The 13,165-nt window shown below is 36.3% G+C and overlaps 1 protein-coding gene across 7 annotated transcripts in view; it reads right to left on the bottom strand.

Moving 5' to 3' along the window:
• naaladl2 (N-acetylated alpha-linked acidic dipeptidase like 2) overlaps positions 1-13,165 on the bottom strand; it is a 318,477-nt gene that overhangs the window by 73,631 nt on the left and 231,681 nt on the right. For all 7 annotated transcript variants that reach the window (XR_014536332.1, XR_014536333.1, XM_083558491.1 and 4 more), the window contains one exon: positions 6,833-6,976. Coding sequence is in view for 5 of the 7 variants with exons in the window: in XM_083558491.1 (XP_083414617.1) it covers positions 6,833-6,976 (144 nt within the window). In the remaining 2 variants the exon portion in view is untranslated. The remainder of the gene's footprint in view (positions 1-6,832; positions 6,977-13,165) is intronic.

The raw sequence follows: 13,165 nt of genomic DNA, 5'->3' as shown, positions 1-13,165 counted from the left end.
TACTGAAATGGCCAGCCTCCAGTCCAGATCTTTCACCCATAAAAAATATATGGCGCATCATAAAGAGGACGATGCGACAAAGAAGACCTAAGACCTAAGTTAAGCAACTAGAAGCCTGTATTAGACAAGAAAAGGACAATATTCCAATACCTAAACTAGAGCAACTTGTCTCCTCAGTCCACAGACATTTGCAGACTGTTATAAAAAGAAGAGGGGACGCCACACAGTCGTAAACATGGCCTTGTCCCAACTTTTTTGAGATGTGTTGATGCCATGTAATTCAAAATCAGCTTATTTTTCCCTTAAAATTATACATTTTAAAACATTTGATATGTCATCCATGTTGTATTCTGAATAAAATATTGAAATTTTAAACTTCCACATCATTGCATTCTGTTTTTATTCACAATTTGTACAGTGTCCCAAATTTTTTGGAATCGTGTTTATATATATATATATATATATATATATATATATATATATATATATATATATATATATATATATATATATATATATATATATAAACACTGGAGATCAAAATTAGAGAACAATGTTTTTAAAATTGAACAATTCTGAAATAATGTCTTCACTGCTCAACAGTTCAAGGAGTTTTTGTCCTGTCTATACCATGCTACCAGAACACCAAACTAAGGCTTTTCCAAAAAAAACCCCCATTATTTTGCAGAAAACACACTAAAATTAGAGAACAATGACTGTAGCATGGAAAAAGATTAAAACTAAATTTTCTGAAGGTTACAACAGTCAGCAATTACAGTGAGGAAAATAGGTATTTGAACACCCTGCTATTTTGCAAGTTCTCCCACTTAGAAATCATGGAGGGGTCTGAAATTGTCATCGTAGGTGCATGTCCACTGTGAGAGACATAATCTAAAAAAAAAAATCCAGAAATCACAATATATGATTTTTAAACTATTTATTTGTATGATACAGCTGCAAATAAGTATTTGAACACCTGTCTATCAGCTAGAATTCTGACCCTCAAAGACCTGTTAGTCTGCCTTTAAAATGTCCACCTCCACCACGTTTATTATCCTAAATTAGATGCACCTGTTTGAGGTCGTTAGCTGCATAAAGACACCTGTCCACCCCATACAATCAGTAAGAATCCAACTACTAACATGGCCAAGACCAAAGAGCTGTCCACACCTCCACAAGGCTGGAAAGGGCTATGGGGAAATTGCCAAGCAGCTTGGTGAAAAAAAGTTCCACTGTTGGAGCAATCATTAGAAAATGGAAGAAGCTAAACATGACTGTCAATCTTCCTCGGACTGGGGCTCCATGCTAAATCTCACCTCGTGGGGTCTCAATGATCCTAAGGAAGGTGAGAAATCATCCCAGAACTACACGGGAGGAGCTGGTCAATGACCTGAAAACAACCGGGGCCACCGTTTCCAAGGTTACTGTTGGTAATACACTAAGACGTCATGGTTTGAAATCATGCATGGCACGGAAGGTTCCTATGCTTAAACCAGCACATGTCCAGGCACGTCTTAAGTTTGCCAATGACCATTTGGATGATCCAGAGGAGTCATGGGAGAAAGTCATGTGGTCAGATGAGACCAAAATAGAACTTTTGGGTCATAATTCCACTAAACATGTTTGGAGGAAGAAGAATGATGAGTACCATCCCAAGAACACCATCCCTACTGTGAAGCTTGGGGGTGTTTTTTTGCACATGGGACAGGGCGACTGCACTGTATTAAGGAGAGGAGGACCAGGGCCATGTATTGCGAGATTTTGGGGAACAACCTCCTTCCCTCAGTTAGAGCATTGAAGATGGGTCGAGGCTGAGTCTTCCAACATGACAATGACCCGAAGCACTCAAACAGGATAACCAAGGAGTGGCTCTGTAAGAAGAATATCAAGGTTCTGGTGTGGCCTAGCCAGTCTCCAGACCTAAACCCAATAGAGAATCTTTGGATCGAGCTCAAACTCTGTGTTTCTCAGCGACAGGCCAGAAACCTGACTGATCTAGAGAAGATCTGTGTGGAGGAGTGGGCCAAAATCCCTCCTGCAGTGTGTGCAAACCTGGTGAAAAACTAAAGGAAACATTTGACCTCTGTAATTGCAAACACAGACTACTGTACCAAATATTAACATTGACTTTCTCAGGTGTTTAAATACTTATTTGCAGCTGTATCATACAAATAAATAGTTAAAAAATCATACATTGTGATTTCGGGATTTTTTTTTTTTAGATTATGTCTCTCACAGTGGACATGCACCTACGATGACAATTTCAGACCAATCCATGATTTCTAAGTGGGAGAACTTGCAAAATAGCAGGGTGTTCAAATACTTATTTTCCTCACTGTAGTGTACAGGCCTCTGCTCTGAATGACTTTAGCACATCTGCGGCCACAGATTAACACCAATAACTGGGAGGTATCTGAAAGTGTTCTCTAATTTCGATCAGTGTGTTTTCTGCAAAATAATGTTTTTTATTAAATGCCTTAGTTATTTTGTGGTAAATGTGTTCTGGTAACATGGTATAGACAGGACAAAAACTCCCTATGCAGTGAAGTTTAGCAGTAAAGATGACATTATTTCAGAATTGTTCAATTGTTTATAAATTGTTCTCTAATTTTGATCTCCAGTGTATGTATATATATATATATTTTTGGTGGCCATAGTTAAACTGTGAATTAATTTAAAATATAAAAGCATGTATTCTGACACACTTGTAAATAATACACAGCCAAAACCAAAATATAATGCATATTCAGAACAGATGTTATACATGTAATTACACCTTTGACTAGTGAATCTCCTAAACTGTCAAGAGAGAAACGGTGTCCCACTAGACCTTAGCATGTACAATCAGAAATGCACCACAAAACAGGGTCACTTTGACTTGTGAGAGCCAGATGGCAAGATTGAACTGTTTTATTTTTTTATGGTCCATGCTCAACTGTCAATTTGGAACAATTTACCTACACACAGCACTGCCATATGATGCTAATTAGATTTTATTTGCATACACTGGAGAAGCATCTCTGACCTCAAAACCTGAATGCCTTCTTAGTTCATGGCCAACAAACTCACACCTTCTCAGGGTAAATCTGGATGGGTGGAAAGATGCTCAAGTTCTTGTCTGCCTGAGAATGTGGCTTGCCATCTGGCGAGGGGAAGAGTCAGGAGCAAAAGTTAAACCATGCCAAGGAAGGCTGTCTTATCTGACATAATGCATTAGTATGGAGCTTGGAAGTGTTTTCTGGGTTTCTAGCAGCTAACATTTCCGCACTAAAAATGACATGGAAAACAAATATTATGCTACAGAAGCAAAGGGTAATCATTTTGAGGTTCTCTCATTTAATTAATTCAATGTTTAAATAGAAATCAGGGCATTACTTCGGAGTTTAGAGTCCTGGTAGACATTTTCAGGCAAACTCACCGTTTTTGTTTAACAGGCGGTAGGCACCATGATATTTGCAGGCGGACAGCCAAACACATGCTGTTTTATTCATAATGTTAAGCTGTCAAAATATGTTATAGGCAGAAAAATATTTAAAAATAAAATTTTTCTTGTTTGTCAGTAGTCAGCAGCAATGTTATTCAAAGCATTTTCTGAAATTCACAAATAAGTTCTTACATTGTACGTTAATTATTTCCAGACCCCAAAAGTGAAAATTGCATAGAAATGGTAATGTTGAGCATCCTGAAGCCAATGTGCCATTTTAAATCTACTAGTTCACAAGTGACCAGGTTGGACGAGTTGTTTCATACTGATGAGTGAAACACAAGGCCAAAAGTTCTGTTCCTATACATTGTAAGTATCCTCTGTTCTAATACATTCTGATAAATTGAATGCCAGGAAAAGGTTACTTTCACAGTTTAAGGCACACCAGCATTGCACAGCAGTTGCTTAGCCATGCATGTGTTTTAAATGAGACAGATGCGCAAACCAGAGCCTGGAAAATGTCACTACAACACACTGAGAGAAAGACCGAAAGAGATTTGAACACACTCGAGCAATTAGTTTGGGATTTCTCCATTGCGCAGTTTGCCGAGCCTGCAAATTAATACTTGTCTACACAATCTCTAAATCTCTAAATCAATAAATGAGTTTCCTGCCGGAGTAAAACTTGATGCAGACCAAATCCATGTATCGTTTATGGTGTTTGAGATAGTAAATAATTACTTCAAAAAGATCATGCAGCACTCTGTGAGTTTCCAGTTTTTTTTTATGCTCAAGAGATCGCACAATAAATGGCCCAAAGATAACGGCACAGCGGTTCGGGAAAAGATCGTTAGTGATGGAGAATTGTTTCCAGACACCTGTTTTATATATATATGCTAAATGTGTTAGTATGTGACTCATGAGAGGATTTATGAGAGAAATAGGCTAAAAAAAATAGAGACAGGAGTTTAGGAAATTGTAAGAACCATTGGGCACTTATAAATGGCACACTTTACCTCGGAAGATTAATTTTTAATCCATTTAAAATTATATCTCATCTACAATGGTGACCTGTTCATTAATTTCAGATGTACACTGTGTTTTCTTTCCCAGCTAAAAGATGTACAGAACAATTTCGCTTAGCTGAAAAGGTCTCCAGTTCAATATTAAACTCACATTTCTATCTGTCTAGTTTTGCTTGTAATCCCCTATATTCATGTGGTTTTCTTTGGGCTCACTGGTTTCCTTCCAGTCCCAAGTAGGTGTAATCAACTAATCTAAATTGCACTGATGGGTGAATAAATGTTTTGAATGAGTATTTAGTGACCTTTGATAGACTGGTGTCCCAGCGGTGTATTCCCACCAAACTATAAAATGAAAAATAGATACATAGGATTTACTGGATCAAGTGCTATTTCAAAAGTCACGAATTACTTAAAATACAAGACGATTATTGTGTTTTGTTTTCCTGTTGTCACATGATTGGCTTATTTAAATAACTACATGAAGGTACTGTTCTAATCAGGATATTATTCAAAAGCTTTGTCTCAGACAAGACATATCTTGGGGGCATAAAATTAATGCAGGACCATATAAGAATGTGAGTAAATAATGACAGAGTATATAATGAAATGATTTTTAAATTAGTTGAACCAGTTAAATAATTCCTGCAGGTTCCAATAGCATTCCCTGTTATCTATGGTAGAGACAAGAGGACATTACATGAAGATATAAAATTACTATTCTTTGTGTATTGTGGTTAGCATCTCATCTCCTTCCTCTGTTTAGCACAAATGAGCATGACCTTGTTAATGTGGTGGGTCCTTCCCACTCTCTAGTCGACCCCTTCAGCCCACCATGCATGCATCTACCTGCCATCTCACTCTCCATCCATCGTTTCCACATAATTACACACTGTTATGTGTCAAAGTGCCCCTTCATGTGTTCCTCTTTACTTCTGCATCATTGCCTGGCATTTAGGAAGGGCACGCTCGTTGCCTTCACAAGGTCTAGGGCCATTTTGTACAGAAGCGCAGCTGCATTAATGGTTGTAGGTGTGGTAATTCTTTGCCCCCTAGTCATGTTTGGATGTTTTGCTTATGGAGTGTTATCTTTATAGGTAATATCTTTTAGCTTCCAGATGCTTTTAAACCAGCAACTGAGCAACTTGCACTGTAATGTAACTTGCTCACTAGTATATAAATCTGAAGTTGATGTTACTCAGAGACTTTTGGCTTACAGTAGCTTAGTCAAACTTGCATTCAGGCCGAAAGTGGGAAAAGGAGCTACAGTATATGAGGGCACATGTTTAACAAGTACACAAATGTGCAATGGACCGAACTGCTGTCATAAGCACAGCTCTCATGGGGGAAAAAAAGAACATATGGTGCTTTTCAAATTTACAAGGAACTGTGAATCACCTTGCAGATCATGTGCTTGTTCTTAAAAACAGTCACGCTTTTGGCTTTGTGAGCCACTGCAGCAGCGTGTGACCAAAAAAAAGCAAAGAGTTGAATTTAATTTTTAAATCCTTTCAGAAGGAGAACTCTATTAAAATATAACTGGGTAATTGTCTGAAGTTCAGAAAACTATAAGCATTCATGAGAATGAAGGGACACATTTTCTTTTTGTGATGTAATTCAATTCAATGCTGGTGTTGTGATGTTGTAATTTGGGTCATAGTCAATCTTTTTACTGATGGAAAGAGTGTTTAAAATGTGTGTCACAAATTCAGATAAAGCTTTCTCCACCATGGAAGTCCTGTAACAAAAAGGGCTGACAGGGATTGTAATTACAAGATTATAGAAGTGACACTAAGCAAAATATGTGAAAATAAATTAGGAGTACTGTACACAATAAATAAAAAAAATAAAATAAAATAAATAAATAAATAAATCATCAACAACTGACTGGTGTCCCATTCAGCATATTTTTCTGCCTTAAACCTAGTATTCCAAAGAAGGGTCTGCATCCACTATGACCCTGACCAAGGGAAACATACCTATTTCTGAAGATGAATATGAATAAATCATTGATTTTCCAACAGCAAATCAAATGCACAAAGAGCTATAATGAGGCATTAGCCATCACTGCTGCCAATGAAACCATACTTAGTTTGTATACCAGACTTGCACCACTTATTGGCACACTAATGGATCATTCTGAATTCAGGCATCATTGTAGTATAGTTGCAGCCTTTGAAAAAAACAAATGCTTTTGACTCTCATAGGATGGGAAGCAAGAGTTCATTTATCTCAAATTGACTGGGTATATAAATGAATTTTGAATATTCTATAGGCTCTCTCTCTCTCTCTCTCTCTCTCTCTGTGTGTGTGTGTGTGTGTGTGTGTGTGTGTGTGTGTGTGTGTGTGTGTGTGTGTGTGTGTGTGTGTCCGCATGCTACACTACCTCAGCTGTATTGGCTGATGATGCAAACTCCACCAGTGGGGCAGCAAGCTGACTGGTGAAGAAGTCCATGACTACAGAAGACTGCAGAGAGCTGATGTTCATTCCAGTGCAGCTTCCAGCATGAGGGCAATGCTTTATATGAGTCTGAAAAATATAATATCCAGAATTAAAAAAGTAAACCATGCATGTGTAGACTATTGTTAGAGAAAGATATTTACTAGGACTAAAATAATTCCTTGAGTAACTAGAATAACTTTAAAACAAAAATGCATCGAGTCAAATTATTTGCCTTATCAGTAAAATATATGCTTTTCAGTACTATTGAGTTAATATGAAATAAATATAAAAAGAATGTGATAAATACAGGAATACAGGAAATACAAAAATACAGGAATATTTATGACAGAACAGATCAGTAAACCCGTTGTATGAGTTCATGATTTCAGACAATCATTAGTCAAAGCCTGATTAGACATAATTTACCCTTGAGCTATCACTTTATCTAAACACCTTATTGCCTGACCAATTTTAATGGGCAATTTATCAATTCCAAATGATATCCAACACATGTTCAGCCTTATGGTTCAGTTGTTGTGCTGGGTGCGTGAAACTGTGTATCACTAAACTCTGGATGCAGTCTCTAAAAGCTATTAAATGAAAAAAGCATTGGTGGATATACTAAAGAGCTTGAGAAATCACATAAAAGGCAAGGCTGGATTTTGCAATTAGCTTTCCTTGTATAGCAGTAAAAATAAGTCATGAAATATTGATAGCCATACTCCAAATACCACGGGAAGTGGTAACTCAATGATGGGAAGTAGTTCAATGCTTAGGGTACTGAATTACTGTTCAGAAGGTCAGGGTCCAAGCCCTAGCAATGCCAAGCTGTCACTGCTGGGCCCTAGAATAAGGCCCTTAACCCTCTCTGCTCCAGGGGTGCTGTATCATGGCTGATCCTGTTCTCTGACCCTCTGTCATGTGGGATATGCAAAGGAAAATTTTACTGTGCTGTAATGTATATGCAACAAGTAAAATCCTTTCTTTTTCCTTATTTTAAATTTAATATAAAAAGAAGCAGAATTGTGGCCTTATTTAATAAAAAGCAATGTGTAGACTGTGCATCACAAATAAATAAATATGTTCTATTCAAAAAGCTATTCAAAAGCATTTCCTCCAAAATGAAGCTAAAAAAAAACCAGCCGAAGATTCACTGAATCAGACTGTTATCTCATTCACTACATGTCAGTGACTAAAAAGACATTGCATTGTGGAAATAATTTATTCTCATACAAGGTGACCTTTAGAAAGAAGAGTGAAATAGCACATGAATTTAAAAGCGACACACTGGCAACCAAAATGTATGAACGTGTCTGATGTTATTAGAACAAAACAGACACAATGGGCCTTTATGCATAATATGAAAAACTCAGAGATGGTCAGGTGATGATGCACTAGTGCTTGACAGCACACCTTATATCTTCCATAATACAACTGTTTTTATTCAGAATTATCATGATAAACACAGCAGTATTCGCCGATATCTTGAAAGTGCCGCCCAATGCATCACGACGACATTATCTGCATGGTCTGTTTACGTTGAGAAAAACAGATTATTAGACTTAAACATATATTACAATAAAATAAAAAGATGGTGGAACTGCTATTGCCTGAAAGACGTGTGATTTCACTGTATGTTAGTTTATAGCAGGATTTATTTTTTTCATACATTATCAGAACAATAGTGTCAGATTCTTGATTGTTACATATTATCAGTGATGGATAGGAAAGAGTGAATATTTTAAGAGACTTTAACATTTCAAAGACAAATAAGATTATTTTTTACTAAATAAATGATGGAAGAAACTACTGACTCTAACTTGCCAAAACACTACACCACTAAATATTATAAAATGTATATGCATATGTGCAAACCTGCTTGTACAGACTAATAACATACACTATATGTACAAAAGCTGATGAACCCCTGACCATATGATTCCCATGTGCTTTTTGAACATCCGATTCCACATTTAGTCCTTATTTGCTAATATAATAACCTCTACTCTTCCGGGTAGAAGTTTCATGAAATTTTAGAGTGCACTGTCAAAATCTATGCTCATTCAGCTACAAGGAGTAGTAAAGTCAGGTACCGGTGTAGGTGATGTGAGGAGGCCTGAGGGTGCATTCAAAATTCTAATGAATAGCAATGATTAGTAGGGTTAAGGTCACTCTATAGCAGTCCACTCTTTGTGTACAGAGGCATTATCATTCAAGTGAAGGGAAAATTTTGTTACTGCGTCCTATACAGTTGTGTGCCTCTGACTTTATGGTAAAGGTTTGCAGAAGAACCACATATGGCTGGAAAAGTCATGTGCATATAGTGTACATTAAACATGTCAAGACAATAAACAAGTGTGGAGAGTTTGGTTTGTAAGCAAAGAGGGCCTTTAAAGGAAGGATGTCGATTTGTCAGTGAATGGACTGTGAGTCTGTAAGAGGATATTGATTGAAAGTTAATGTATTACAGGGTAAGGATGGCACATAATGTAGATTACACTTGAGTGTTTCTCTTTCAAAGAGCTACCAACATGGCAGACCTCCTAACAAGTGAGGAGATAAAGTATACAAAACATATTGACCTGAGTAAAGTTGTTATTATAGCAATAATTTGTTTGAGTAAAAGTAAAATCACTCAAGAATGGAGGAAGTTACTTGGTAAATGACTTTAAGGATGATTCTTTTATTTTTATTTTTATTTATTTTTTTATTTTTTTTACATTATCCTATTGGTTCTTTAGACACGAGACATTTCAAAATGAAAAAAGCTGATGAAGTGCTCATGTCTCTCCATTGTCTCAGATATTGATAATTCTGTATAAACATATTGACTCTTGCCAGGAAATTGCTTTAAAGCTATGTGGCTTGTATTACTGTATAGTGATCACTGTACAGTAGTTACAATACATGGCTACTTAAAAGGATATTTATAAAAGGCAGTGGCGGGCCGTGTATTTGGTACCTGGGCCTACAGTGGGGACTTACCTGACTTAATCCACTTAATATCACCACTATCACGTTGCGATTATAGAAACCATCAATACTATACAAAAACACAATATAACAACACGTGGCATTACAGAGAGAGAGGCATTTCACATATGGAGGGTAAATACAATCTTGCTTTAGCAAAATTAAGCCAGTGGTACCGCTCATATTCACTGGTCTAGCAGTGTAGGACAAACCGTTTTCCGGTGCTGAGACAAGCTAGCTATCTTCGGGGTTTGCCGACCTCTCCATACGATGTCTAGCTTTTCTTCAAAACGGATTTTTAAGTATGTCCGTGACCAAATAATTTTCTCTTCCTCTGTAGGCATAAAAAAATCCAACTCAGATTGTGTGCAGAGAGCTTCAGACTTGTTTTGCCAGTCAAACTTGGTTGTAACAGTTTCCCTCTGACCAACCAATCAGAGGATGGAAAAATGCTGACTATATTCTGGGCCAGCTAGCTGAAAAATGAAATCTGATTGGTTAAAGAAACAAAGCTTTTTCTTAATGAGACAATGGTAAAAGGGCCAGCAGGACAGACTTTGCAGGCCCTGGGCAGATTAGATTGACATGGCAGCACAATAAAGGCTGAAATCCGGTTAGACAAAAAACATCCACATACACTTACGGGAAGCAGTGCAGCCAAGAGAAATGCTACCAAATGAAGAGAATAAACTGTTGGGAATAAATTAATAAAATATTATAGAACAAATGTTACAATTTAAGTTGTAAATGTAGCTCAGTGCTTCTGATAGTGTTTAGGCCAGCAGAGAAGCACTGATGAAAGGGCTATCATTAAAGTGGACACAGATTTCACTACACAACTCCTGACATGTAAATGAATAAGAAAACAACAAAACCTAGAGAAAAGGCTAAAACATCCAAAAATGTGTTTTCTGGAATAGAGATTTTGTAGATTTTGAACAAAACTTAACATGTCCTCTTAATGTTATATAGTATGGTGACTAAATGGAATAAAAAGGTGTTAAAAATAATTTAAAAAGACAGGACACAAATGAATAGGTAGTTTGGGGAGGATATGACATATAGCTTGTGCATCCAGTTTGCAAAGGGTTTTGCAAAACCAGATACATACAGTAAATATGAACACTGGGAAGATACAGTAACTGGTAGAGGGCTTGATTTAAAAAAATAACAATTACAAAATCAGGTTCTTTGCCATGTCAATGACACCAATAACTAAATCATCTTAAACATAACTATTTCATCAAAATTCTTATTTAGAAAATAAACAAAGTCGAGGGGCAATATACCAGTGACTTTCTACATGTATCTAAAATGAACCAGACTTCTTTTTCTTTGGCTAAAAGAGAAAGACGTAAAAAAGCATTGCTGTGTCCAATCGATGATGATTTACAAGAAGTGTACTTCATGCTGAGAATCATGTGCTGCATCTGTCAAATTACCTCACAAAATAGCAGGGATGAGAGGCTGTCCACGGGCATTAGAGCACTCCACATTTACACACGAATGTAACCTTCTAAAGGCAGCATTGCTCAGCTTTACAAACTCGTAAATGGCATCTAATCAAAAATCTCTTAACACTGAACTAGGCTTTACTAAATGTGTTATGAAGGCGTGCATTCTGCCATATACAGCATATATATATATATATATATATATATATATATATATATATATATATATATATATATATATATATATATATATATATATATATATATATTTCAAATCAGAATTGGCAAGGAAAGGATTACATGTTATACAGTTTTGCTTTCTTCGAATCGATTTCAAATCTGAACACAATCATCCTGTCAGCTTTTATATAAGTCAGTTTAATACTGTCTAATATGAGCAAGCTGCGATCAAGAGGGGTAATCAAAGGTGAATGATATTGTTCTTTATGCATGCTTACATTGACATTTTATAGTTATTTAATATAACTCTGGTTCAGAAGGCATTTAACAATTACTGTAATTTAGACTTGTTTATATACTGTACATTATATAGACAAATGTTTGTGGACACTTGACCATAAGATTTCCATTACCATAAGATTTTGAACATCCAATTGCATATTTAATCCCCATTTGCTTTTTAAGAACCTGGGGTGCAATCAATTGTATTGAGGTTGGATTTCAAAAGCAGGTCAATAAAGATCGTCCATTTAAAAAACACGTAAACCATATCTTCATGGAGCTGACTTTATGCACAAAGCTTTTGTCATGCTAGAACAGATTTGGGTCTCCTAGTTCAAGTAATGCTACTGCATCCAAAGGCACCCTGTAAAATTGCCTGCCTTTAACTTAGTGCTAACAGTTTAGGAACGAAAGACATATGAATGGAAAGTCACGTGTCCCAATACTTTTCTTCATATAGTAAATGATGTATTGTGTAGAACATAATACATGGTTGTATCCACTCTTTGTTCAATCCTTAGCCTGATTTGGTTTTAAACACACTAACAGTCGCACATGTTACTAAACAAAGCACAGTTAAATAATTGCAGGCTCTAAAATTATTTTCTACTCTGTGCTCTATAATCCCTGAAGATGTATCTGTTTTATTATAATTGGTTCCAAAGCACCCATTCTGAGCATGACAGCGGTGGCATCTCCATTTTGAAGACGGCTGCAAAGCAAGATAAATGGAAACATAATATTACTGCCATTTCACAAATGTGAATTATCATCCAGTTTAAATATTTAAAAATATCGAGCCCGTTAAGGTGTACCTCAAGCCTTTCGATGGTCTGCATTCAGAAATGAATAATGTGATTGGAATAGGACCAATATAAGAAAAATAAAATAACTGCACGTTCAATTAGGGCTGGAAGCACACATAGTTAAGACCTGGGTATGACCAGTAGCTTCACACACAAAAGACACCAATTGCTACAGAAAATCTGGAACACACTTTCATGCAATAGTCCAGGTAGTTCTTTCATCATTTTAATGTGTTTTAAGTATTTAAACTCATGGCAAACCATATAAGTGTCAGTAAAGTGATATAAAATGATAAAAAGTAAAAAGAATGAGCAAACATATAAACCACTGTCCATAACAAAAGTCAATGAAAGTGAAAAAAAATTAATACAAGCTAAAGTAGAAGCGGCAAATCATCGATTTAGGTAGTCTACGTGTTTACAGAAATGCACTGACACAAGGCCAAATTTACAAAAGCTTTTTCACCTCCACTGTATGTCTTCTGAGAAAAAAATGAGTATACTTGACTTGTCTTTGTGGTTATAAAATTGATCAGCATCCAGGAATACCTTATGCGAGGAAAATGAAAGCATGTCGAGTG

The sequence above is a fragment of the Silurus aristotelis genome (genome assembly GCF_946808225.1).
Source record: "Silurus aristotelis genome assembly, chromosome: 13".
In the NCBI taxonomy this organism is placed as follows: Eukaryota; Metazoa; Chordata; class Actinopteri; order Siluriformes; family Siluridae; genus Silurus; species Silurus aristotelis.
Note: the sequence above shows the minus strand (reverse complement) of the source record. Positions and strands in the feature narration are given on the sequence as shown.